This window comes from Trematosphaeria pertusa (genome assembly GCF_010094035.1).
Source record: "Trematosphaeria pertusa strain CBS 122368 unplaced genomic scaffold BU26scaffold_1, whole genome shotgun sequence".
NCBI lineage: Eukaryota > Fungi > Ascomycota > Dothideomycetes > Pleosporales > Trematosphaeriaceae > Trematosphaeria > Trematosphaeria pertusa.
Window position 1 is genome coordinate 2,488,479 of NW_022987212.1, and position 26,146 is coordinate 2,514,624.

The 26,146-nt window shown below is 53.3% G+C and overlaps 9 protein-coding genes across 9 annotated transcripts; 6 read left to right on the forward strand and 3 right to left on the reverse strand.

The window, feature by feature from the left end:
* The first annotated feature begins 2,875 nt into the window (after positions 1–2,875).
* BU26DRAFT_574591 (carbohydrate esterase family 1 protein) lies at positions 2,876–4,352 on the forward strand. Its single transcript, XM_033834334.1, has 3 exons — positions 2,876–3,259; positions 3,318–3,401; positions 3,455–4,352. Exons 1-3 carry the CDS (start codon positions 3,185–3,187, stop codon positions 4,184–4,186), a joined length of 891 nt encoding a protein of 296 aa, XP_033691459.1. The 5' UTR covers positions 2,876–3,184; the 3' UTR covers positions 4,187–4,352.
* Positions 4,353–4,918: 566 nt separating this feature from the next.
* BU26DRAFT_557904 (uncharacterized protein) lies at positions 4,919–5,389 on the reverse strand (the record flags this gene model as incomplete). Its single annotated transcript, XM_033832504.1, has 2 exons — positions 4,919–5,204; positions 5,253–5,389. 2 exons carry the CDS (start codon positions 5,387–5,389, stop codon positions 4,919–4,921), a joined length of 423 nt encoding a protein of 140 aa, XP_033691460.1.
* A 543-nt stretch (positions 5,390–5,932) lies between these two features.
* On the reverse strand, positions 5,933–6,519 carry BU26DRAFT_499119 (uncharacterized protein; the record flags this gene model as incomplete). The annotated part of the gene is made up of 2 exons (XM_033826384.1): positions 5,933–6,348; positions 6,396–6,519. 2 exons carry the CDS (start codon positions 6,517–6,519, stop codon positions 5,933–5,935), a joined length of 540 nt encoding a protein of 179 aa, XP_033691461.1.
* Positions 6,520–8,073: 1,554 nt separating this feature from the next.
* Positions 8,074–9,538, forward strand: BU26DRAFT_599145 (uncharacterized protein; the record flags this gene model as incomplete). Its single annotated transcript, XM_033835075.1, has 7 exons — positions 8,074–8,233; positions 8,287–8,311; positions 8,386–8,569; positions 8,626–8,828; positions 8,894–9,010; positions 9,070–9,270; positions 9,346–9,538. 7 exons carry the CDS (start codon positions 8,074–8,076, stop codon positions 9,536–9,538), a joined length of 1,083 nt encoding a protein of 360 aa, XP_033691462.1.
* Positions 9,539–9,674: 136 nt separating this feature from the next.
* On the reverse strand, positions 9,675–14,899 carry BU26DRAFT_472744 (IkappaB kinase complex, IKAP component; the record flags this gene model as incomplete). Its single annotated transcript, XM_033825444.1, has 10 exons — positions 9,675–11,216; positions 11,266–11,399; positions 11,449–11,690; positions 11,738–12,080; positions 12,129–12,282; positions 12,328–12,866; positions 12,926–13,018; positions 13,075–14,229; positions 14,639–14,671; positions 14,722–14,899. 10 exons carry the CDS (start codon positions 14,897–14,899, stop codon positions 9,927–9,929), a joined length of 4,161 nt encoding a protein of 1,386 aa, XP_033691463.1. The 3' UTR covers positions 9,675–9,926.
* A 266-nt stretch (positions 14,900–15,165) lies between these two features.
* BU26DRAFT_472747 (antiviral helicase) lies at positions 15,166–18,616 on the forward strand (the record flags this gene model as incomplete). The annotated part of the gene is made up of 5 exons (XM_033825445.1): positions 15,166–15,927; positions 15,978–17,130; positions 17,183–17,772; positions 17,820–18,382; positions 18,436–18,616. The coding sequence occupies exons 1-5, from the start codon at positions 15,229–15,231 to the stop codon at positions 18,614–18,616; spliced, it is 3,186 nt and encodes a 1,061-aa protein (XP_033691464.1). The 5' UTR covers positions 15,166–15,228.
* A 581-nt stretch (positions 18,617–19,197) lies between these two features.
* On the forward strand, positions 19,198–20,685 carry BU26DRAFT_445280 (tethering factor for nuclear proteasome sts1). The gene is made up of 2 exons (XM_033824584.1): positions 19,198–19,279; positions 19,346–20,685. The coding sequence occupies exons 1-2, from the start codon at positions 19,207–19,209 to the stop codon at positions 20,203–20,205; spliced, it is 933 nt and encodes a 310-aa protein (XP_033691465.1). The 5' UTR covers positions 19,198–19,206; the 3' UTR covers positions 20,206–20,685.
* A 275-nt stretch (positions 20,686–20,960) lies between these two features.
* Positions 20,961–23,115, forward strand: BU26DRAFT_513286 (uncharacterized protein). Its single transcript, XM_033827590.1, has 7 exons — positions 20,961–21,230; positions 21,421–21,468; positions 21,641–21,876; positions 21,925–22,117; positions 22,169–22,275; positions 22,332–22,447; positions 22,499–23,115. The coding sequence occupies exons 1-7, from the start codon at positions 21,166–21,168 to the stop codon at positions 22,673–22,675; spliced, it is 942 nt and encodes a 313-aa protein (XP_033691466.1). The 5' UTR covers positions 20,961–21,165; the 3' UTR covers positions 22,676–23,115.
* Positions 23,116–25,327: 2,212 nt separating this feature from the next.
* BU26DRAFT_22884 (uncharacterized protein) lies at positions 25,328–26,003 on the forward strand. Its single transcript, XM_033820832.1, has one exon. It carries the CDS (start codon positions 25,420–25,422, stop codon positions 25,939–25,941), a length of 522 nt encoding a protein of 173 aa, XP_033691467.1. The 5' UTR covers positions 25,328–25,419; the 3' UTR covers positions 25,942–26,003.
* The last annotated feature ends 143 nt before the right edge of the window (positions 26,004–26,146 follow it).

The window sequence follows — 26,146 nt, forward strand, 5'->3', positions numbered from 1 at the left end:
GTATATATATTCTCTAGTAGCTTCTTATAAAACTTCTCTATCTATTAATCTACTAGAAGCTAACGCTTCTATACAAGGTAGAAGAAATTATTCTAGAAGTAGATAAAGTTAGTAGCGCTTTAGTAATAAAGCTTTTAGAAATTATAATAAGTATTTAGCCTTTTATATAAGTCTCTATAGCTTCTCTCTAGCTAATTAAGAATATAATTATAGAAAACTACTACGCTACTATTCTTAATAATACATAGTATTACTAATAGAGTCTAGTACACATCTCCTTTAGTTTACGTACAAATATAGGTAATAATAGTTTTCTTAGTATTCTTTAGCGTATCTCTAGTATACTAATTCTAGTTTACTTAAAGTTTATTATATAAGCTATCTCTCTACTACTTAAAGGTAATACTCTTACTATCTAATAATAAGAGTAGATCTAGAAACTTAGTAAAGCGCGTTAGTTAGCTCTATAGTACTTACAACGCTAGAGGTATAGCTAGCTAGTATATAGAGAGGTAAGAACCTAAGATTAAATTCTCTAGTAGTAATACGCTTAAATTGCGTATAATTAGTATTATAGAGAAACACGTTGCGCGTTAAACTAGCGTAGTAGATAGTATCTAGTCTTTAGAGTAGGTTAATCGCGCTTATAGTTACTAGATTTTAGCGTTTTTTTTAGCTAGAGTAGTAGTCTATATCTAATATCTTACGTATATATTATCTCTCTTAGTAAAAGCGTTAGTAGTAATCTAGTAATATATATAGATTTATTATTTATATACCTATTATATATATAATTAGCTAACTATTTTATTAATAATTTTAGCTAGCGTTTCTAGAAAGAGCTCTTAAAGCTCTTTAGTAGAGGTAGAGAGTATATATAAACCTAAGACTAATAATAGCTCTAGTATTACTAAGCTCTAGTAGAGTCTTATAAGCTTCTAGTTAAAGTTATTATTCTAATTCTTATTAGTTATTACATTATATTACTAAATAAAATTTTTATAATAGAAATATTAATTAGTATATTCTACTAGTAGGTTTACTACTCTAAATTTAAGAACTATTAGAGTAAAGAGGTATTATAGAGCTAAGGTTCTACCTCTAGATTAGCTTTATAAGAGTTCTTCTATAGTATTTAAATTTATTTAGCTTTTTAATTAAGAAAGAAGTAAAAAGAGGGGAGGTATCTAGCTGCTAGCAGAGTAGTAGGTTATTAGTTCTACTAGTAGAGTAGAGAGATTATTAGCTCTGCTAGCAGAGTAGAGAATTATTAATTTTTTATAATTTTATAAAGAGAGAGAGGTTTTTATACGTAGAAGTTTTATAGAAGTTCTTCTATACATAGAGCTCTTAATAGCTCTCTTTAGCTTAGTACTAGTATCTTTCTACTACTAACTAGATTCGCTAGTAGTCTTATATAGCGCTAAGAGGTAAGCGATTAATTAGTAACGTTAATAGATTCTTAGAGTAAGCGACTAGGCTCTTGTAGCTCTAATTCTTAATATAGCTATTAGTAAACGCTTCTTAATAAGGCTACTTAGTTTAGCTAGATATTATGCTGCCGTCTCTAGCTAAAGAGGTATTAACCTTTAGATAATGTAAGGGCTAAGTCTGCAGTCTCTACTACTGTAAGCGCCTCTAGAATACCTAGCTAGGTAAGTTAGCTACAGGCAGCACTGTCTCCACGAGCTGTAAGGATAAGGGGTGCTAGCAGGGTAGGTTAGGTTAAATTCAGCTATCTAAAGGTAAGAAGTAGAGAAAAGGCTTCGAGAGGCTCTATATACAGAGGTGCTGAGCGCCAAGGCGCTAGGCTAGGTTACGTGATAAGATTACGTGACCTGAGGTTATGTGACCTAAGGTAAATCTCTAAACTAGACCGTTACATCTTTTCGCGTCGTAGAGCGACTCTGTCGCGTCGACTACGGACTTTCTCCTACCCTACGTTATAGAGAGCTGCAGCGCGCCGCAAGCTTAGCTCTAGGTTCTGTTGAATAGCCTAGAGCGCAAGCTGTATCCGGGATTCGTCTGAAGTTAATTAGGCGTTTGTGGAGGGCGTCATGATAGATGGTGGCATTTGGTAGGGGCTTGGTATTTTTAGGGGGTTCGGTGGTGAAGTACGTTAAGCTTTGTTAAATTAGGTGTCTTTTCGCGTCGTGAAGCGGCTCCGTTGCGTTGACCGCGGAGTCTCTCTTACTCTACGTTATAGAGAGCTGCAGCGCGCCGCAAGCTTAGCTCTGGGTCCTGTTAAATAGCCTAGAGCGCAAGCTGTATCTAGGATTCGTCTAAAGTCGACTAGGCGTTTGTGGAGGGCTTTATGATAGAGATAGTGGTATTTGGTGAGGGCTTAGCATTTTTGGGGTGTTCGCTTGTGTTGGCTGTTCGCTTGTGAAGTACGTTATACTTAGTATTTTGTCTACCTGCCTTATTAGCTGCCTGCACACCGTGCAGAGCTTCTGTAGCAGCTGCGACGCCCGCTAACGCAATACTATTTACCTGAAATTGCGTCACGATCGCTGATTTGTATGCGACGCCCATACAAAATCTCGCTGTCTCTGCGCAGGGCGTGGTTGTGAGTGGGCAGCTCTAAGTTCTCAACGTGGGCGGCAATTGACGACTTTTCGATAACTCCGATGACTCCATGAGTAGGCCGAATGTTTCGCCGATGCTAAATATCGTTGCCCTATATTAAATCTGTACCGAACTACAGTGCCGAGGCTGTATTTAGAGACTATCAATCCCGAGTCAAGCTCGCGACCGGGAAAGAGGCTTAGGTACAATCTAGCTATGATATATGCCACCGGGTGTTTAGAGCCTTGTCGCTAGGTTAAATCATTAATATTCAAATATCAGCATTCCTTCAGTTACGCGATAATACCGACCAGCGAATTCTCATCAATCTACCGTTTTTAGCTAGCATAGACGCACAGCCAGGCACACGACAGTCCGCGTCCCACACCCGTCTCCTCCATCCAGATAAACTCACTCTGGGCGCTTGCGTGCCGATTTCGCCAGGCTGCTACGGTATTTATTCGGCGCACAGGCTTCCTTGCTTAGTCGTTCTTAGAGGCCAGTATAAAAGCACTACAGCAAACCGTAGAAAGGCCGTTCAAGCTCACCAAAGTGAATTGCAACAAGCGGCGATACCCTCAATCCTTGGTGAAGGGTGACACTGGCCCGCGTCAGCATGAAGGCATTCAACGCTATCCTTGGCCTATTATCTCTGGCTGGCTCAGCTCTTGGAGCTCTGCAGCAGGTCACCGTAAGCCAACGTCGCGTGGTACGAATACTGGACAGTTGCTTATCGTACCGCCACCTAGGGCTTTGGCACTAACCCCACAAGCCTCCAAATGTATATTTCTGTCCCAGCCAAGCTCGCGACAAATCCAGCCATCGTTGTCGCGGCAAGTCTTTTCTCCGCTAGCAGCTGCCATACTGGTCGCTAACGCGATCCCAGCTACACCCGTGCGGCGGCACTGCGCAACAGTGGTATAGCGGCACCAAGCTGCCATCGTACTCGGACAGCCAAGGCTTCATCCTGATCTACCCGCAGACGACAAAATATAGCAATTGCTGGGACGTCAACAACGGCGGTTCGCTGACCCACGGCGGGAACGGGGACGCTCTGGGTATCATCAGCATGCTCAACTACACCCTCTCCAAGTACAACGGCGACAAGAGCAAAGTCTACGTCATGGGCGGCTCGTCTGGCGCCATGATGTCCAACGTTATGGTGGGCTCGTATCCGGACGTCTTTGAGGCGGGCGCCGCGTACTCGGGCACGGCCTTTGCGTGCTTCGCCGGCTCAAAAGGCGACCCCACGCCCTTTGGCTCCAACCAGACTTGCGCACAAGGCCTCACGCACACTCCGGAGCAGTGGGCTCAATTTGTCTACAACGCTTATCCTGGCTATACAGGCAAGCGGCCGCGCTTCTTGGTCGCTCATGGCCTCGCCGACACCCTGGTCCGCCCCCAATGCGCCTACGAGCAGCTCAAGCAATGGTCCGCTGTGCTGGGCGTATCCAACACAAAGAACCTCACTGGCAGCCAAGTAGAAGAGGGCTCGCAGTACACGCAGCTGGTCTACGGTGACAGCAACAAGCTGGTTGGCTACCTTGGCCAGGGTGTTGGCCACATCGCGCCCGTGGTCGAAACTGTGCTACTGAAGTTTTTTGGGCTCACGTCTTGAGGTCGCCCGCGGTTTTCCTCAGCCCTATCCAGCATCTTAGTGCTCCCAAGGTCAGCAAGGCTCATGACGTAGTGAGGAGTTGATCCGGCTGTATCTGGGTTGAAAGGGTTTCAAGGCAGGTGGGGGACATGCGAAGTTTGCTTGTTTGTTCGTGTATATACTTGAGGGCTGCCCTACATAGTACGTATAATAGGCCTCTGTCGTTGAGATACATTGCAATGTAGCAACTATGCGCGGCTCGTCATAAGGTGAGGAGTGGAGTCTTGAAGATTCCAAGCTTGAGGCCTGGCATAGACATGGTTTGGCGTAGAATCTGTGCTCTGCCGAGTACTCGTTAACCCTTGACAAGCACGTGTTCTATTCTCCAGATTACCTTTCTCTGCTTGAATCTACATATGACATTCGTCTGCATGCAGAAAGTAGCGTTGTGAGTCAACCACGGCTGGTCATGAGCCATCTCGAATGCAAACCTTCGCAGAATCTCCGACGTGGCCTTGTATATTTCGGCCATCGCCAGTAGCGCGGTGTGAGTGCACGAATATGCAGCGGCCGGCCGGGAATCTTACATGCTTGCCTGTACAGGTCCTCGATCCAGCGCAAAATGTGATGGTTGCCTTCTCCATCACCTGAACGCGCTCCTCATCTTCAAGCCATCGCTCGGGTCTGAAACCATAGGAGTCGTCGCCGAAGACCGTCTTGTTGAAATGGACTACGGCCTGGGTTCATTCTGTTTTAGTAACCGGCCGGGATGTACTTCCCACAGAGCCCAATGCCATGTATAGGAGTGTAGCATGGCATCGTGGCCTGAGACGAAGGGAAGAGGCGCGTAGCTTCCTTGACAACCGCAGTGAGACATGGAAGTGCGATGGCTTGGTTGTATTTAACGGGGTACGAGAGCGTTCCATTCTCAAAGACTGCATCAACTTCATTCGCGCTTTCGCTAGCTTCTCGGGGCTCTTCATAAGATAGTAGAAGACGGCGCGGAGGCCGAATCGAGGTGCTGACAGCACCGGGCATGCTACGACAGGTCGGCAAATCAGCCCACTCGCATATACAGCGCACGTACACTCTAGTCCACATCTCTGAAATAACTTCCTTGTGTATGAAGTTGACCGTCTTTCCCTTCGCTCGAACAATGGCCAGCAGTTGCGTAAGGACGTCAGGTCGCTTTGAAGTCTCTTCTATAGACGTGTCCACTGCCATGGCGGTTTCTCGAATTGCCTTCTGCCTTATACCATCTGCTGCCATAATACCCTTTAATAGCTTCGGAAGGGCGGCGGCGGCGGCTATCAGTGCGGGACGGGCGTACGATGAAGCCACAGCCACCATAGAGAGGGGGGGCATGGCGCGGTGGGCCCCTTGGATCTAGTTGCCGCGATCGTGACAATGTTCTAGGAAGCTAAAGTGCTTGCCGAAGAATGCGACATCGATGATATCGTAAGCGTACCTAAATCTCGCGGGTTAGCTCCGTGTGCAGAAGGCCCACGCCAGCTGCTCACATTTCCAACCAGAGCCCAAAGTCAAAAGCCTCATTTCCATCCGCAAATGCTCCCAACCTATCAATGAAGAGTCCAGCACTCTATCCAGAAGCTCCTCATTTCCATGACACTGTTCAAGACATGCTTCCCACGATTCTTCGATAGGCAGCATGCTCTCTCTCTCACTGGTACTGGTGAAGAGGTCTGGTCGAGCACCAATTCCAACGGGGTGCCATACGTGGTACCAGTTCGTCTTCTCAAGCGGCCTTTAGATTGGATAGATTTGCGATATAGCCTCTGGATTGCCTATTAAGACTTCATCAGGCGCGGTCCGAAGCAACGGGATATACTTTTCGTAAAGTGCACGCTGCATAATCTCAAGGTCACGGATGTACATGCGATACATGAGCCATGTTCGCGAGACAGACGGCCAGAGTGGTCCTGGTATCCTCGCAAGCGAGTGCCAACTGCGTGCATAAGTAATCCAAAGCGCCCAATATGCTATGAAAGATAGCGGCCACACAACGGTAAGCAAGCCGTCCATATCAGGGTTAGGGAATAGATCGAAGAGGGAGGCTATTGTGAGCTGAAACAGAGAGTGCAACAAGGCGGAGTGAGGTGGGACTCTTAATGCTAGTGGCAGACGATAAGTCTTGAGATGATGCACCCTAGAATATACATGGCCTACGTGTATGTAGGCAGACAGCGCGTGTTGAATAATAACAACTGACAGTAGTGGCTAGCTGTACTTGCATGATGAAGAGGCGTAAGAAATTCTCGCTGGTGGGTCTTTTTTTCCCTAGGGACTTCTGGCGCTTTTGCTTGGTACTGTAATATGATGAACGCCCGAGGCATGGATGCGCATGCGATTGGCGTTCCTGAACCTAGGCCGCTTGGTGTTGCTACCTCTTTGAGTTGTGATCGGCGTCTTTATGCAGGGCGTAAAGCGGACGGGAGGGTACAGAAGCTCTTGCTGTGGCAATCTGACGCATGGGTATCACCGGCCAGTATAGATAGCTAGGCGATCTGGGAGCTCGTAATTCCCGCGGGAGTCCCTCTCTGGAGGATGAGCGCGATGCCGTGCTCAAGAATTCTGGTCCTCAATAAACAGTCTTAGCGCGTGCCAGTGTCCATATTGTCACTGGTGAAAGGCGCAGACTCTTGAGACACAAACTGTGATAGAATGAGAAACCCATCTCGTACAGAGTACGGCGAGGAGACGGAAAAGAAACGAAGATACTTGTGGCTGAACGGCTCCAGGTACTCGGGCAGGGCGCGTAAGTGGCCAATGAGGTCTAGAAAGGATATTTGAGTGACAACAGCGCGTGTGCTAGCGTGTTTCTGAGGTATGTCAATGTGGCGTAGCTGCGCCGAATATCGTCCCGTGTATGGTGTCGCTCCGGAATACTCCCAACTTCATGGAGTAAGGTCGGGTCCACCGAGCTGAACAAGATCACTTGAATGTGGCGAGGAGGCTTCCTCCTGCCTCACATATATAGTAAGCTGGTGGGCCTTCGTGTTCTAAGCGCCGGGAGCGGTAACGCAGGGCAGGCCAATGCTCCCCGCATCATGTGCCAATAGGGCCTCCCCGTGAGAAGTACCTAGAGTACTGGGACGCTGCTGGCACTCTTATCCGGCCTTCTCTTCAAGAATCCCCGGCAACGAAAAGCCACAAAGACCGTATGTGTACCCGGGCACCGACATGCGCGCTTAGGATGACTTGTGCAGTTCAGAACAGGTATTCTGGACACGAAGCGGGGAGTTGTTTACCAACTGACAGCAAAAATTCCCATTCGTAGGCAGTGCATCCTTCACATTGGGCCTGGCATAGTCACTAACGGGTGGTGTGCAGTGGAGCATCAGCGAGAGCAAGCGGCCAAATTACGACGAGCTGCTTCGCCAAGCAACTTGCAAGCCTCCTTTGGGGCACAGCAAGACGCAGGACCATTAGGACCCGCCCGTACTGTCGATGGTGACCGATCGCAAGGGACGGCTTCCCGACACGATAGTCGATCGTGACTGCGATCGTGACAGTCACTCGGCAAGCACTCGTGCCGCAAAGGCAATAGGAGTGTCTGGAGAGAAAATTACCTTGGGTATCCTTTACCCCAAAAACCTGTCGAAGACGCAGCGGTTTACGTTCTAAGCAAGTTTCTTCGTTGGGCTCGTTGCTCTTTCGGACGCTTGTTTTAATCTTTTCTACATCGCTGCCGTGACTCGATATTTGGGCATAGCGAGGCCGAGCGTGGCATCTCCTCTCATTTTGCGTGCGATTCTGTATTGGGTATGCGGTATGCGAACATTTTGGGGGTAGGGCTGGCCCTCTTGAGCCTGGTAGTAAAAGCAGTATTGGCGCAGGCTGCGTTGCCGGATTGCGCAGTGGGTAACACTCCTATAAAAATTGAAAGCATGGGCGCTGATGGTGGGCAGGTAACATGCTTCCAAACCGCCTTCACGAGCCAGTCAACTTGTCATCCTGACGATGTCCAGTGTGTATGCACCGATGAGCCACTCAATGCAGCTATGGAGGCGTGCGTGCTCTCAGCATGCACGGTCAAGGAGGGCCTGAGTACGTATTCTTTTCCTCCGTGCATGTCTGTAGGGTGACGCTGACACGTACAGATGCCGTGAACGCCACCCTTACCAGGTGCGGAGCCCCGGTGCGTGAACGAAGCAGGGCACTCTTCATTGCCTCGACTGTCTCCGGCTCAGTGCCGATAGCAGCCGTCATTGTATGAATTTCGCTCGCGCTCTTGCAAGGCAGCTTGGTTTAGACGATATATTCTGTATCGCTGCCGAGACTGCTTGCCTACCTGTCACCATCAAGCAAAGCGTGACCCCAGGCCTCGGCTTTGGGAAGGATACTTGGACAGTTCCAGCCGACAACATCTACATGATCCAAAAGGTAAGCGCCTCGGGCGGGCTGATCGAAAGGAAGCCGCAGTACTCACATGAACGCAGTTGGTCTATGCTTCCGAAGTCTCGTACTTCTCCTGCTCCGGTTTCACCAAACTCTGTTTCCTCTTCTTCTTTCTTCGTGTATTTCCTGGAGAGCATATCCAGAAGGCCATATACGCCGTCATTGCTATCTCTGTGGCCTATACCGTCGGCTTCGGGACTACCATGATCTTCGCCTGCAGGCCCATTTCTGCTGTGTGGACATGGTGGGACAGGGAGGAGTGGCCATCCTACTGCATCAACCTGCACCTCTTCTTTTGGCTGCGGCCAGGTTCAACATCGCCATCGACCTCGCGATTGTTGCGATTCCGATCCCCAATTTGCTGAGGCTGAAGCTCGGTCTGCGCAGGAAGCTTTTCCTCGTAGCGATATTCAGCGTTGGCGCCATGTGAGTTTAATCTCGTCGTCCGGCCAAGCCACGCAGCTGATTCGCCCGCGAACCAACAGCACCATCGTCGTCTCGTGCATTCGTCTTGGTGCACTCGCTACGTATGCGACTTCGACCAATCCTCTCTACGACAACTTGATGGCCGGTGTCTATTCCGTCCTAGAGCTCAATATCGGACTCATGTGTGTCTATATGCCTGCGCTCCGGCGCTTCCTTGCTCAGTTGACCCCCAGATGCTTCGCCACCACGCGAGATGATTGGTAGGATGGAACTCCAAACCCGTGCATTTCGTCAGGCAAGCGGAGCGGGAAGAGAAAGAGCTCATTGGGAGGAAGCCTGTTCTGCACGACGATTATAATGACTGTCGATACCCAGGCGGAGTTTGTGGTGAAGCAAGACGATGCGGTTGAATTAGTGGAATTGCAAAAGTTTGGGAAGAGTGTCGCTGGGAGTATGGAGGGCAGCAATAGCCGCAGCGTCGATACCGAGAACAGTGTCGACGCGGAGTCAGGGTGCCAGCAGGTGTGACCGGAGGCTGTCAGAACCTGAAGGAACCGTGGACTGAACTAGGTCGGACATCGTGCGATCATAGAACGGGAGCCTCGCCCAATAAGCGTAGCACATGCAAAAAGTGGAACAGGTTGACTTATAGTCGTTATACCTTGTTATCTCCAACTTGCGCGGACCGAAGGTCGTCGCCGTACGATCGAAGTGTGCAGGTGCGAGTTGTAGGTAGCTGGATCGTCACGCAGATATCCCTCTCCGTCCCACAGCAAACGAAACCAAAGATACAAGAACTGCACGTCAAAGCTCATCTGGCGGGAAGCCCGGTCAAATCGGCAAACGAGGCTGATCATCGGAACGTTTAGTTCAGAAGGCACGCCCGTTTAACTTCATCTCCTGTGTCGCCAGCTCGTTAGCCTAGCAGACTCGATCTCCTAAATACCTTGACGACTGGTGCCTCCCGCTTCCTCTCCATCTCCATCAAGCTATCCCAGAGCGTCGCATCGGCGCCACTTGGCTTCAGAACTTCATCATCAACACCTCCTACCCCGTTCACGACACCTCCACCATTCACCGTACCTTGAGTCTCCGGCGCCGGGGGCGCAGCCGGGTACACTTCCCTGACCGCTTCACGGCACCGATCGAGGACATTAGAAACAGTATTCGACACTGCAGCCGCGCGCTCCCTCATTCCTCGCCTGATGAGGCCGTCCACAAGGCGTTGGATCTCGTCTTGCATGCCATTGATTCGTTCGATGAGGCGCTCGATGGAATTCACCAAATATTCCTCTTCGTACACGGTACCTTTCTTGCCCCTCGCTCGCTTCCGTTCCTCTCTTCGCTTGTTCTTCGACGTTTTGCGCGTGGTCTGCGTGTTCACGGTGCCGGTGCGATTGGTGTAGCGAGTCATGAGAGTATTTCCGGAAGTGGTATCCGTGGGTGCAAGGGAGATGTTATCCGGTATGTTTGCATCCTCCATCCCCTCGAAGAAGGCCATGGGGTCTTCCGCTTTCTTGGCTCTTAGTTCTCGTAGGCGGGGGACCTGAGCAAGCAGTTGTTCCTTCATGTCCGCGAGGAACTCCGTCATATCCGCACTTCGCTCTATGAGTCCGGCATCAACTATCTCTTCGATGAGCTGCGGCTGTCGGCGGAGCGTGACGACCTGCATAGCCTCTGAGAAATAGCAACCTCTACAAAGTAGCCTCGCTGCGTTTGGTAGGTCAGAGAGGTAATCGAGTGTAACACTAGAGGCAGAGAGGTAGTCCTTAGACTCTGCCAGGCCTTCCGCAAGCGAGTTTGCCAAAGACTCAAGGTCGCCCCCGGGAACGCCGGCGAGCGTGGCGGCAGTGAGTGCTTCGCGCCATAGGTTCGCTGAACGGTAGCTGGGCCATGCAGAAGCGTGGTCATTGAGGAACTCGTATGCTAGAGCAGCTTCCTGGTGTCGGTTACTGGTGCTGAGGTAATCCGCGTAGAGCCTCATGACCTCCTGGAGATGGACCGAGTCATACTGGTACATTCTGAGAGCCTCCACATGGAGAGAATGCCTCTGCACGTAGTCTAGTACTTCGTCGAAGGCCTCGAGCTCCTTGAGGTGGAGGAGCCCCTTGGTTCGGCGGCCCAGTTGATCGTCGATTTGGAATTTGCGGCGCAGAGGCGGGAGATCATAGAGGGATTGAAGGTGTGGAAGGTATTCACGCGGATCCTAGGTTGGAGGTTAGAGTAAATTTCAGTGCGAGGAAATAGATGTGTACCTTTTGGGACTGCTGTGCAATGAGGAGGGCAAGTTCTAGGTTGTAGATGCCGAGCGATGTATCGTAGAGCTGGTTGACGTCTGCGAGAAAGCAAATATGCTCGGCAGCCTTCTCGCTGAGGGTATCTTGGGCAGCTAATGGGGATTAGTCCATCTCCATAGGGCAACCCGAGGGCCGACTCACCTTGCAGCCGCCCTATCACCCGCAAGCCGGCCTCCAAATCTGCAGGTACCTTGCAGACGTGTGCGGTGATAATGTTCTGTATGTAATCCTCTTTGTACTGTGGTTGCTGAAGGACAGCCAAGAAGGCGTCACAAATTCGGTTCACCTTGCACCCACTCTGAGCTTGGGAGAGTCTGGCCCTTGCGCTCGGATCCTTGGATTTGAGTGTTTCATTATACATCGTCTCAGACACATCCTCGTTCCTACACTGATCAGCCAAAGGCCCCGGTCATGTAAAGTTGAGGCTTACCGAAGCTGCGAAAGAAGTAGATCGATATGCTCGATTCTCTTGATCTGAGCCACAATCTTGTTTATATTGGCTATAAACTTGTTAGGATCGTGATCGTGGAGGATGTTCATGTCCACACGCTGGTTACGGCATGTGAGAAATGCTTCGCCGTAGCATTCAGCCTCGATGCTCCGCCGAATAGCCGCCAAGACGAGCGCCCGAGGATAGATGGATTCCAAGTTCCCTCTTGGCATCTGCAGGACGACCGAGTAGGTGCTTGGCATAACGGTGACAAGCTTGGCTCCTCTTTCGATACTTCTGCATCGTTCGTCCTTTTGTGGTTCATCACCAGGTACATCGAGCTCTGATGCAGTTAGTAAAGCGGGTAGAGGTAGAGTGCACTTTCTCTTACCATTCAGTCTGGTTAGGTGCACGAATTTAAGAAGATGCTGAGTGGTTGTGAGGATGAGATGGGCGGGGGTCACTACAAACGACGTGCAGTTTCGTAGAAGGACTCGCTCGTTGGCGTAAAGTATGCCGCTTCGGGTGAGGCCGAAAGCCACAGGCTGCTCTAGTCAGAATTCCTCTCTTCATCAAATGAGGCATCGTACCTGTCCCTCCAGAGTGCTGACTTTCAGGTCCGGTGCAGGGGAGGATAGACGGACAACCAATGACATTTGCAGTGGCAAGTCATGGGGCTGCTCGTCAAGGATGACCTCGCGCACAGTGCCGTCTCGGAAGGGTACAAAGAGCTTCCGGACATCTACGCTTGGTATGATCGAGGAGACGGTGTCGGCCTCTAAAATCGGTCCCTTGAGAAGGAGCTCTTGACCATTGCTGGCCCAGAGAAAGCTCTCCTCCTCATCCCAGCTGTCGGTCAAGACGTAGATCTGTTCATCGCCAATGAAAGAGACGTGTCGCGGACAATGAGCCGCAAGGGCATCGCTTCTCCAAAGCATCGAGGGGGGAGGAACTGGTCGCCTGTTCAGGTCAAGTGCGTAGACTGAGATGCCGGTATTGGATAAAACTGCAAGCCTGGTCCCGGACATTGAGAACGCTACATCTATAGCTCTGTCTTCCAAGGTAAGCTGGTGGAGGGCCATTGGTGGAGGAATATTTGCGATTCTTAAGGGAGTGAGTTTTAGAGATACTATAAGCGTCAGCCTAGCACCCTCAGGCAATCCGCTCGGTAGAAGCGGCTGCACTTACGGCCGTCAATCGAAGCCACAAGACCGTAGTCGTGCGGTGGCGCAACAGAGCCGCCAGCAACGGTTGAGAGATATTCGAGAATCTGAAGGTATCCTGTTCGAGCGCCCATCAGTTCCAGCCACAGAACGTATGCAGCGCGAACGACTTACCGGAAGTCGACAGGGCTAGCGACAAAGGACGTTCCGGATGCCAAGTACATCGAACGGCTTGATCCGCCTTATCGGGGAAGACAAGCTCTTGCTTGAGATAGTAATGATAATTGCTCATCGTCCATAGCTGCACCTTGTCTGGATAGGATACAGCGAGGACATTTGAGTCGCTATTCCACCGCAGCGTAAGAGGGGTTTCGAGCGCCCGTAACTCCTGTGGGTTGAATCGCAAGTCAAACTGGCCGTGACGAAGACCATTGCGCTCGAAAAAGACTACTTCAATCCTCTCGGACAAACGGCGGATACCGGCAACGAGGTTTCCAGAGGGGCGCCAGCTGAGGGCTCCTTCTAGCCCGTCCACCGGCTCGCTGACGCTGTCAAGCTGTCCTTCTCGCGAGTAGACTCGAATCATGCGCCGTCGTTCTTGCTCTACGTTATTGACGGCAAAGTAGGCCCCGTCGCCCCGCCAGCTAATAGTCACAGACCGGTCATCGAATGGACTTGGGACTCCCTCATCGACGGTTTCCGGCACCGTAGGATCCTGCAGTGCCCTTGCTCTCTTGCCCTTGAACTGGGTTTCCTTCTTTCCCCATCCCACAGAGACGTGGGTCGAGACATTGACGTCTTCTGGGCTGAGAGTAATGCTTGCAATGTTCTCGATATCCCGGCTCATGAGAAGGAGGGTGCTCGCTTGGGTGGTGATGGCCAAAAGTTCTTCATCGGGAGACCAAGCCGCGGCCGAGATGCCGGCATCCACGGAGCCGACGATTTCAACCAGCTCTTCTCCATGGCGTGGGTTCTCTCGGACTAGAACTATATCGCCTCCCGCGAGGACGAGACACGATGTAGAAGAGTCAGAGAAATGGTCGAGGCTCAATATTGAGTCATGGGTAAGCGAGGGCAGCGGACAGGGCGCATCCCACGACGCAATGCTCTCAAGACGCTCCTCTGCAGCATGGCGCTCATGGTGCAGCCGTTTTAGCTCGATGACTGCACGTGATTCAGATGGACCAAAGGCGCATATCAGGGCGTTCGAAGCCGCATCCCAGGCTGTAGCAGTGAGTGGCAGCGGGTCCTCGCCGAAAAATCGCAGCAGCGACCTCCCGACGATGCTCAGGTTGCGCATCGCGGCGATGGGAGGGCTACCGCCGGGTCCTCAAGGATGGTTGTCGGGGAGTTAGGGTGGGTGTGAGTCGTCGAAAATTGTGCTGAGAGCTGCTCGACAACCGAGCTAAGCCCGATGCGGACGTGAAAACGCCCAAGACCGAATGTCATGGGCGGGCAGAGGGCTCACGATTCACGCGCGGTCATCACTCTGAGGCCGGAAAGAGATGGCAACGAACACTGCAAATGAAATTGATGCTGGTGGTGGTGTAGTACATGTGTTCGCGGGAACGTCGACCTATTCTACAAGCCGCATCCTCCGCCCGTGCCGTCGCTCGAAAAGCATGCGCGGCGTGCTCCCCAACGCGCCTACGGCTGGTTCTTCTTCGTCTGCCAGACTGTGTGGCGACCATGGTTAGATATGTGCATAGCGAGGGAGGCGCAGAGCTGGGAGGCTCACCAGCAAGGAGGAACGGAAGCGAGAATCCAACGCCTGCCAGAGGAGTTAGCACACATGGGCCATTGGGGCGGCGACAGGCGTACCCATGAAGCCCCAGTACCTGAAGGCAAAGCCCTTCTTCAGCGGGTCGAAGGGCAGGTTGCTACGGGGGCCCTCGGGGTAGTGGTAGGGGCTGGAGAGCTGGGCGCGGGACGACTGGAAGCCGCGGCGGGCGACGAGCGAGGGGCCGGCGGTGGCGCGGAAGGCTGCACGGGAGAGCATCTGGGGACGTGGTCAGCGGGGGGCGGGGGACCTCAATTGGCGGCGAATTGGGCGTACTTTGGCGAGGGGTGCGGAAGGTGGGTGTATGTATGTATGTGTCTGGTGGTGGGAGCTTCCGAGCATCGAACGACCCGACTAGTAGCTCGGCGCTGCTGAGGTAATCGCGCCGGAGGGAGGCGCACGGGCCAATCCGACCGATCGCCCTTGCCCTCACTTTTTCTTCTCAACGGGCTTCCTTGTGAGCTGGTCACCACCCGGATAACGCCCACCACCCTTCCTCCGCGCAGCCGAGCGACCCCAAACCCACCGCCCGCCGCCCGCCGCCCGCCATGGACGAGCTGTTCGACGTCTTCGAGGACGGCCCGCACGCCGCAGCGGCCGCCGCGCCGAAGAAGAGCAAGAAGCGACAGGCGAACGGGCATGTTAAGCCGCCCGTCGACGCCGCCGACGCGCACATGCCGGATGCGCCCTCCTCCTCCTCCCCCGCCGCCGCCGCACACGAGCACGGCGGGCAGCTGCCGAAACGCCAGAAGCGCGACGAGCCAGAGCCCGTCGTCACAGACGCCTTCGAGACAGAGCAGTCGCGCGAGGTGGCCGCCAGCGCCGGCCTGCAGGGCCAGGCGCCGCCTGACGGGCAGGCCGTCGTGCTCTCGCACCAGGTCCGCCATCAGGTCGCCCTTCCGCCCGGCTGCGACTACGTGCCCCTCTCGGAGCACAAGGCGCCCGCGGAGCCCGCCAAGACATGGCCCTTCACCCTCGACCCCTTCCAGCAGGTCTCCATCGCGTCGATACAGCGGAATGAGAGCGTGCTGGTCTCGGCGCACACGTCGGCAGGAAAGACTGTCGTAGCCGAGTACGCCATCGCGCAATGCCTGAAGAACAACCAGCGCGTCATATACACCAGCCCCATCAAGGCGCTGAGCAACCAAAAGTACCGAGAGTTCATGGCCGAGTTCGGCGACGTGGGTCTCATGACGGGCGATGTCACAATCAACCCCACGGCCACCTGTCTGGTCATGACTACCGAGGTATGCGTCCTTCCACCCCCACAAGAGTAGCGCCCTCTAACGGGAGCCAGATTCTGCGTTCCATGCTGTACAGAGGCTCCGAGATCATGCGCGAGGTGGCATGGGTCATCTTCGACGAGGTCCACTATCTGCGTGACAAGTCCCGAGGCGTCGTGTGGGAGGAGACCATTATCCTCCTGCCCGACAAGGTCCGCTACGTTTTCCTGTCCGCCACCATCCCCAATGCCATGCAGTTCGCAGAGTGGATCACCAAGACACACAGCCAGCCGTGCCACGTCGTTTACACCGACTTCCGTCCCACCCCTCTACAGCACTACTTCTTTCCCGCAGGCGCCGACGGCATCCACCTGGTCGTAGACGAAAAGGGCGTGTTCCGCGAAGAGAACTTCCAGAAGGCCATGGCGTCCATCTCCGACAAGGCCGGAAGCGATCCCGCAGATCTCATGGCCAAGAGGAGGGGCAAAGGCAAGGACAAGCGGACCAACAAGGGCGGCAACAAGGACCAGACGGACATCTACAAGATCGTCAAGATGATCATGGTCAAGAGCTACAACCCAGTCATCGTCTTCAGCTTCAGCAAGCGGGAGTGCGAGAACTATGCCCTCTCCATGAGCCAGCTCGCCTTCAACGACGAATCGGAGAAGGCCATGGTGTCCAAGGTCTTCAACAGCGCTATTGAGATGCTGTCCGAGGAAGACCGTTCGCTGCCCCAGATCCAGCACATTCTTCCTCTGCTTCGAAGAGGCATCGGCGTCCATCACTCCGGTCTGCTGCCTATCCTGAAAGAGACCATCGAGATTCTGTTCCAAGAGGGCCTCATCAAAGTCCTGTTCGCTACCGAGACTTTTTCTATCGGCTTGAACATGCCGGCTAAGACAGTCGTCTTTACCAGCGTACGCAAATTCGATGGTGTTTCGCAGAGATGGGTAACACCCTCCGAGTTCATTCAGATGTCCGGTCGCGCCGGTCGTCGTGGTCTTGACGAACGCGGTATTGTTATCATGATGATCGATCAGCAAATGGAGCCAGCAGTGGCCAAGGAGATTGTGCGCGGACAGCAAGACAACCTGAACTCTGCCTTCCATCTCGGGTACAACATGATCCTCAACTTGATGAGAGTGGAAGGCATCTCGCCCGAGTTCATGCTGGAGCACTGCTTCTTCCAGTTCCAGAACACCGCCAGTGTCTCCAACCTCGAGAAGCGTCAGTGTCTTAATTTTCCCTCGATGAGTTCCTTTGCTAACACTCTCGGCAGAACTGCAAGAGCTCGAGACAGAAAGAGCGAATATGGCCATCGTTGACGAGACGACTGTCAAAGACTACTATCAGCTGCGGCAGCAATTGGACAGCCATACGAAAGACATGCGCGATGTGATCATGCATCCAAATTACTGCTTACAGTTCTTACAGTCTGGCCGCCTGGTGAAGGTCAAATTCAAGGACTACGATTTTGGTTGGGGTGCCGTCGTCAACTGCCTTCCCCGCAAAGCCAACAAGGGCGAGATTCTCACTCCCCAGCAATCGTATGTTGCCGAAGTTCTCCTATTGGTGTCCAGTGACACCAAGTTCGTGCAGCAAAGTAATAGTGATCTGCCTCCGGGCGTCCGTCCGCCTGGCCCTGGGGAGAAAGGCAAGATGGAAGTCGTGCCCGTGCTTCTGTCGAGCATCGATTCAATCGGCCATCTCCGCGTGTTCCTTCCGGACGATGTCAAGTCAACCGAGAAGAAGAACAATGTTCGCAAAGCGTTGGAAGAGGTGAAGAAGCGGTTTCCCGACGGCATTGCTATTCTAGATCCCATCGAAAATATGAAGATCCACGACGAAGGATTCAAGCGGCTGCTTCGGGTACGTCTCGGCCGGGCGACGAAGGACGAGGAAGCTGACGTTAGTAGAAAATCGAGGTGCTGGAATCGCGCCTCCTCTCAAATCCTCTGCACAATTCACCGAGGTTGCCCGAGCTCTATAGCCAGTACGCAAAGAAAGTGGCGCTCGGAGACAAGATCAAGAACCTCAAGAAAGATATAGCGAATGCGCTGTCGGTCATCCAGCTTGATGAGTTGAAGAGCCGCAAGCGGGTTTTGCGCCGCCTAGGCTTCATCGACGAGGCCGACGTGGTGCAGATCAAAGCCCGTGTTGCGTGCGAGATTAGCACCGGCGACGAGCTTGTGCTGAGCGAGCTTCTCTTCAACCGCTTCTTCAACGAGCTGACACCGCAGCAGTGCGCTGCCTGCCTGAGCTGCTTCATCTTCGAGGAGAAGAGCAAGGAGACACCAGCGTTGAAGGAGCAGCTGGCCAAGCCCTTCCGCGACATCCAGGCGCAGGCCAGGGTCATTGCCAAAGTCTCACAAGAGAGCAAGCTGACGGTCAATGAAGCGGACTACCTCCAATCATTCAAGTGCGAGCTCATGGAAGTAGTCTTTGCCTGGTCGAAGGGCGCTTCCTTTGCAGAAATCTGGTGCGTAGACACGGTTGTCATCGACATGCAGCGCATACACTGATTCCTTGCAGCAAAATGACCGACGTGTACGAAGGCAGTCTCATCCGGCTGTTTAGGCGGCTGGAGGAGCTGCTGCGACAGATTGCCCAGGCCGCCAAGGTCATGGGCAGCGAGGAGCTCGAACAAAAGTTCACGGCGGCGCTCGAGCTGGTGAGGAGAGACTTGGTGGCGGCACAGTCGCTATATCTGTGATTCGGGAGACGGCTTAGCTGCAGGGTCTATATAGCGCTGGTATGGGCTATCTGGGTGTGCATGTTAGCCAAGTATGAGGTAAGTGGTGTATAGTGCGTCGCATTATGCAGTCCAAATGAAGGGACTGGACTGTCAGCATGCACGGGCAAGGAGCATTGGCGCTGCGGTTCCCGAAAAGGAGTCGCGGCGGGTATGCTTCTTGATAGAAATTCACTAGATCTGCTGCTGCCGCGGTGCAGCGAGCACGATCCCCCCGCGATACGTGAAAGGGCGGCTAGCTGGAGCCTGCCTCTGGTGATGTTTCGCGGATGCATTCCAAGGTTTGCATTTGGCCATGTGACGTGATTGGCTGCTGCAGAGAGCAAGAGAGGCACGTTGGTGCGGCCCGTGCTTGCCAAATCCGTCCCGTCGGCTAGCTCCTTCCTTCCTCTCCGCTCCACACATCAACAACACCTGCCTGCAACCCAACGCTGCGCACCTTCACCGACGCACGCGCGCCCCCCCCGCCTGCCATTCACCCGTGCGCCTCGCTCTCCAGCCGTGGACCGCGTAGTCGCTGCGTCCGCCTCCGTTTGCGGGCCGCCACCAGCATGAATGTCATCAACCAGACCTTTGGGCCCCCTCCTCATCTGCTGAACCACCGTCTCTCGCCCTCCCGCACCAGTATGTGCCCACGCTTTGTACACAACCACCCCGCCTGCAGGAGCACTGACAGCCTCTTCTCTCCAGTTTCCTCGCACTCGGTCATGTCTGGCCGCAAGCGCAAAGCCGACGATGATGGAAGCGGCGGCGACGACGACCGAATGTCGGCATCCCCCTCTGGCTCGCCAGCCGTGCAGAACCGGCTCCTCCCGCGCCACCCGATGAAGCGGCTGCGGACGAACATCTCAGGCCGACCGTTGCCCCTACCGCGCCTCCTGGAGACTCTCAGCGCCGATGAGATGCGCACCGTGCTGCAGTCTCTTTGCGAACGCCACTCCGGCATTGGCAACGAGGTCGTCACCACGGCACCGCGGCCGAGCGTGCAGTCGACGCTGGAGGTGCTGGCTAAATACGAGTCGACCTTCCAGTCAGCGTTTCCTTTCGGCGGCCGGGCGTCATCAGACTATGCCTACAACCGTGTCCGGCAGCACCTCATCGAGCTTCTCGATGCCTTGAAAGACTTCACCCCTCATTTCCTGCCCCCCAACGAATCCCAGCCCGCCACATCGCTCGCCTTCCTGGACGGCGCCACCGAATTCATCCATCGGCTTCCCGATTGGGACACCTACCAACACAACCGGCATAAGCAGGAGGCCTATGAAGAGATGGCAAAGGCATGGTCAGCTGTGATTCGAGAGGCAGCTAAGAAGGCTGGAGGCATACAATTACAATATGGCGGATGGGACCAGAAGATTGCGAAGCATAACGAAGCATCGGGCGGCCGCATGCAAGAGGCGGTCAACGAGCTACGTGGAAGCCTAGGCTGGATGGACAGCGACGCGCCGCATCCCCCCGTAGGCGGCCCCGCTGGCAATATGTCGATTCGAGACCAGCTCTTGAGCGGTAGCTATGGCATGGGCGCCTCCGCTCGCGTCGGGGCTTGGTAATGGCTGATGCTTCTGATATGTTCGGAGCGGCTTTTTGAATACCCGGGCCGGGAGCGAGAAGAGGCTTCTTCGTCGATTGGATGCATGTCTTTCCTGGGATACAGCGATATCCTGCAGCGTGGATTTTTCTCGCACGACGTCGAAGCACAGTCGGATCCGAGTATCGGAAACGGAAGCAGCACATGAGACGGCTCGGCCTTGGGTGGCAGCATGGACGAGGTCTTCACGATAACGACTTGGCTTTTACTGCATAGCGTGCTTACCGGCTTTCGCACACACGGGCATTGGCGGTTTGGGTCCTTTTGCTGGAGTTCATGGTCAAATCTCTCTGTTCTGGGATGATGGACTGCAATTCCTCGCCATGTTGGCGTAATATCTTCATTTTTAAACGCCTGGCGGCGAGGCGTAAGCTTTCATAGATACCTAGCATAGTTTTTCGGGGGGTAATCCTCCCGCTGTGAATAGATCTCTGTTTCTTGGATCTACATTGTTATGGCGTGATACCGTTCGTCCACCGCCGACCGAACGCCTCGTCGATTGGGCATTGTAGGTTGGAGCTAAACAGGCTGTACAAACGGTGCCCAGCTTTCATTGATTCTACTCAAGGCAGCATACCCAGGCTATCGGACGTGGGAAGATGTTGATGGGTGAATTTTTGGATCCTGTGACGTTGGTGTTCCGGGGCCAGCTTTTGATGGCACGTGAGACCGCGTTTAGCGCGACGCCTTATTTGTCAGGCAGGGGCAACCTTGGAACCGACGTCCCCCTACTTAACCTCCAGGGCTTCACTCTCCCCCACCACTCCACCCTGCTCATGGCAGCGAGACGCCCGTGCCGAGCAGCATCTTCAAACACGGCCTGCCCTTGTTGCCTCCTTCGTCTCCCCGCACTCAGCACCTGTCTCAACTCAGCCTCGTGCCAACGCCCCGCTTGAAGCTTGCAGTCCGGCGCACCGCATCAATGGCCATCACCGAATCCCATCCGCGCATCAAAGTCGAGATCATCTGCAATGGGACGGCGCTTAAGGTATCAAGGGCTCGGTACAAATAGCAGAATACTGTTCATGCTAACTTGTGCGCAGTAAGTAAAAGCTTTGGCCTTATACGCACCGAGTTCCAACAATTAGAGCATCCCTCCCAGACATCAAAACTGTCCAACATCTGGTGTTTGTGCCCTAGCTTTTTGAACGCCCGCTAACCGTACCGCCACCTTCAGAGAATACGACGATGACGAAAACGACGACTCAAGAGACACTGTGACCAGGTGCGTAGGTCGCGGTCCACGCTCCAGCGTGTCCCAGCTTTGCCTGCGAAAGCTCTTCCTGGAAGATCTTCAGCGGGTAAAGACCTAAGGCATGCCAGGGCGATGGACCCCAGCCCTCCGTCCCCCTTCTTTTGATGTGAGACATCTGCTAAGTATATCGTCACCTTTCCAGGTACATCGAAGCAAAGTCTGGAGAGGAATTTGAGGTCCGCCATACCCTCACAAAGCCTTATCCCGACACGGCCGTTCTGTTTGTGATTTTGCTAGATGGAAAATGGACGCGCGGCTCTTTCATGAGACCGAGTAGCTTCCATGGTCAGACGACCGACATGACAGTTAAAGGCGCCAACACCGTAATCGATGAAGAGTGGTTCTTGAAGAAGTTCTGCTTCTCCGAGTTAACAATTGGTGGGTTCGGCCCCTCAGTCTACTGCAATTAGCTGATTCGGCCTTCAGACGATTCCGACCTCGGTTTAGCGGGAGACGAACTCATGAAGACTTTAAAAGAAATGGGGGAGATCAAGGTTGAGGCCTATGCGGTCAAAAACTTACGTGACAGTCACCATGGACCGCGTCAAGCGACGATGACTGACCTGGGGACCATTCCGGAGAAAGCGCTTAAAGGCAGAGGGACAACGCATTCAACAAGGTAGGTCTAGCAGCAGCGCACGATTCGGCTCTGATGCTCACCCCTATCTAGCCTGCGAGCGCCAACTCCCGTCTCCAAGGGCACAGTCTTACATTATGAATACGTCGACCCAGACAAGAAGCCGTTCGCAATTTACAAATTCAAACATCGTTCGAGGGGTCAGTATAGCGTTCTCTCCGGATAAGAGAATGATTTGCTGACCGTGCGCTTTCAGACGCACTGAAGTCCCTCATGGTAATCCCGCGGAGCCTCAGCCCGGTCCCCTTGGAGGAGCGTGACATCAACACGCTCAATCCCGAGGAGATGAGAGAGCTTCTCAAGCGTCAGAAGGTGGGTGTCAGTGCAGGACTACGTCTAGAGTCGCAGCTGACTCATTGGCAGGAGCAAGAAGCCGCGCGCAAGGTGAAGCTAGAGGTCAAGCGGGAACGCCCCCGAGGGCACAACGTGCCAGCTAACGGCGACGATGACGATGACGAGGTCTCCTTCGTCTCCGCTAAGCGCCGAAAGCTCACAGTCATAATCGACGAGGACGGCATGGAAACCATAGATCTAACCTAAGGCGTTACGAATTGGAAACCACGACATTTCAGGCAGCTCTCGGCGGATAGGATAGACAACACACTGCGCTGCATTTTTCTAGTTACGACTCCATGAGGCTACTGTGGTTGGCTGATATCAGGCTTCGACTTGCTTGCTTGGTTCCACATCTTCGCTTTATGGACACATAAGGGGGATACTTGTTGGTTCAGTGCAGATGCGGCGATTGGCAAAGGTTTGCGGAATGATGCTCACGACACAAATGGCTTGGCGATATAGGCACTGTTCGTTCCGGGACCATCTCTGGGGATAATTCAATGCTCTGGGCCGCTCTGGGTATTGGTGGTGCTCTGGACTCATTGGTTTGTTAGCTTGCCATATTTGATTAAGTAATGCTTCTCCTACTGTCTTGTCCACGGGGTTGTCCTTAAGCCGCTCCTTTCCAGCCTGCAATCGGCAACGCCCTTCGGTTAGCCTCTCATCTTGCGCTTCTCTCTCACCTCAGCAATCGTGAGAAGGGGGGACCAGCGTTCTTACCTACCGTCTTGTTCGGTCTTGCTCTACCTCGCTCCTCCGCCCGATACCACCGCCCTCTACTTCGCAATTGCGGATGGAACTTCGCCCGTCATGGCAATCACGACCGGTCATCCCGGTTTCGAGGTCACGATTGAGGTAGATGGAACCCCATTGCTCGAGTACAATCTGGAAGCCGACGACAGTGACGCCACCCCCACTCCCGCAAACACGACTCTGAAGTACGTCGAGGCTCCAAGCGGCTCCGAGTTTTCAGTCCGGTACCTATATAGGCCACCGTTCAACCCTACCTCCGACGTTCAACCAGACATCAGTCTGGATGGCAAATTCATACTCGTCCCCTCTATCGACATCAGCCCTAAGGACGGATGTGAGAGTTACATCTGCGGCGGCGGTCAGATCACAGTGGATGAGAAGACTTATGTGCAGAAGTTCAAGTTCGCGGAGCTGATAATAGGTGGGAGGACTGCGCGTCATGCGTCGCTTCGAATACTGAACCAAGGCGCAGATGAATACAGCAGCTCTGTCAGCGAGGAACTTACGCGGCAGCTAGCGGAGACCGGACAAATTAAGCTCGATTTCCACTTCATCGCCAACATGCAGCGGGTGCGGGCGGCCGAGGTGCCTCGCCTTGACTTCGACGAACTCGGGGCCGTCAGCGAGAAAGCCGCGAAAGCCACAACGGTTCGCGGAGATGCCGTGAACCAAACAGTAGGGTACGTCGCGCTTGTAAAATAACGATCCGCTCACGCTATGGACGATAACTGACCTGAACACAGATTGACAGCACCAGAGGAGCGACAAACCGGAAACGTGATCCAAGTTTCTGTAGCGGGAGGACCTTTTGCTTCCTACATCTTTCGATACCGAACTACAAGTGAGAACTTCCATTGTCTACTATTAGCGACTTACAATGCTCGCACAGAAGCACTTAAGGACCTAGGTATCGTTCCCAGTACCCCATCGCCAACTCCTCCTAGGTCTCCAACACCCCTGTGCGACCCTTGTGGCGATGGCCAAGTTAGGGAGGCACTCACCCAGTTGCAGCGGCGACGACAGGAGGAGCTAGGAGTGAAGCATGAGCGTGAGGAGTCCGAGGAGAGACTCGTAGGCCACGGCAGTATGAAGTGGAGTGGACAAAAACTCTGCCTGCCGAGAGCGTGCGAAAGCGTCTGCGACGATTGCCGACCGCAACGGACGAGGTGGTCGATTTGGACGATCATCAAGTGCGGCAACCGCGATAGTCGTTACTTGGTCATACTGTATATGGATGGCCAAGGCGCACAAGCATGGCTTCCCCAAGCACAAGGCTTAAAAGAATGGCGTATCTTCAGAATCATCTGGAGGATGAAGAGCTTCTAGGGTTTGAATTCGGTGCGGCTCGTCTCTTCTCTTACTACCATTTCATTCTTAGAGCAGTCCAGTGACTGGTCTGTGATTCCAGGGGCTTGGAGCTCTTTAGCGTCCTCATTTGAACATGTTTCTCTGTTTTATTTTCGAATATTTCGAATTAGGTCGCCTAAAGGGCCATGAAGACTGGGTAGCCGGAGAGTCCACTGCGATTGACGAGACAGTGCTGTTCAGTTATCATGACAGAATCGCCACGCCGCGTCCGCGTTTGGAACAATGCCAGCTCCCCAATTGGGCGCGAAATGCTGACTAGGTGCTGGAGGATGGTACCTCCAGAGGTATGCTCTGTTCGTGGACAATTGTTAGAGTGTTTGCGGCTGCCCAGGTGGCTCATGTGCGCTTGCACATATCTAGACTAGGCCATAAGGTGACTAAGCACGCCGCGGCCGTGGATCGGAAAAACGACCTTCCAAGGTTGGAACCTCACAGTCCGATGAATTCTGCCATGGACTCTTCAACCTCGCACGATCCGGGCCTCCCGCCGCAGACTAGACCCTCTTCAGACAGTATGCACGGTCGTACTGCGACGCCATGCTGGCTGCTTCTCGAGCTCCGGGCTCCGTGGCAGCCGGAAATACTCCAGGAGCAAATGCGCACTCGGCAGTCTCCCCTCAAAACGCCAGCAAAGCAAGCCTGAACGTCCGCAATTCGCCTTCCCCGGGTACTCCCTCCGCTAGCCCCAAATCTCAATATGCGTCCGTGCAACAGCAGGCCGGCAAGCCTAAATCCTCAAGGTGGAAGAAGATCAGGCAAAGGTCAACTCTAAAGTCCGAGAGAAACAGGCCCAGAACATATGTGATCAAGAAGCTAGGCACTTGCTAATGGCGGCGACTATCGTATCGCCATCAAGGCTATCAGAGGAACAATCCGAACTTGAGATGGAGGGATTGGAAAGTACCAAAAATTGGAAAGCGGCCTCAGATCGAAGAGCTAAGTTAGACGGCTGGAATGCAGCGACACGACCGTGGAATGCGAGGGATGCGATACTGAGTTCAAGACGATCCGGGTCTGAAGGATCATATCACTACACAACAAGGCGTAAACGGTCCGTCGCCCGCATATTCTCCGAGGACTGGATCCTGCGTTTGTCGAAAGCTTTCGGTTGGCAATTTAACATCGATCCAACCTTCTTTTCGAAACACTCCCGGACCGCACTTTGGGAGCGGCGCCACGAGGGCGGCAACACGTCTGGGCGTGCACCCGTAAACGATCTAAAGTATAGTTTCTTTATGGAGCATTACAAATTGCTTTCAAGACCAGTCCAAAGTCGGACTCGCTGCGAAACCCGAGCGAAATGCGGCCTATCAACGTCTCCGGGAAGCCCTATGATCCTACGGATCTAGATCAAGTTAGTATAATGCATCGCAAAGCAAGTTCTGGTTCAGGATGAGAAAGGTGCCTGGAATGGTATGCTGCTGACTTTATGATTAGTTGTAATTGTAGTAGATCCGCCGTTGCCCTTTCGACTATCGGCAACCGTTCGCCAAACGAACGAGCCGCAAGATCGACAGCTCCTGATCGGCACTTCCTAGGGCGCACAAGGGGCTG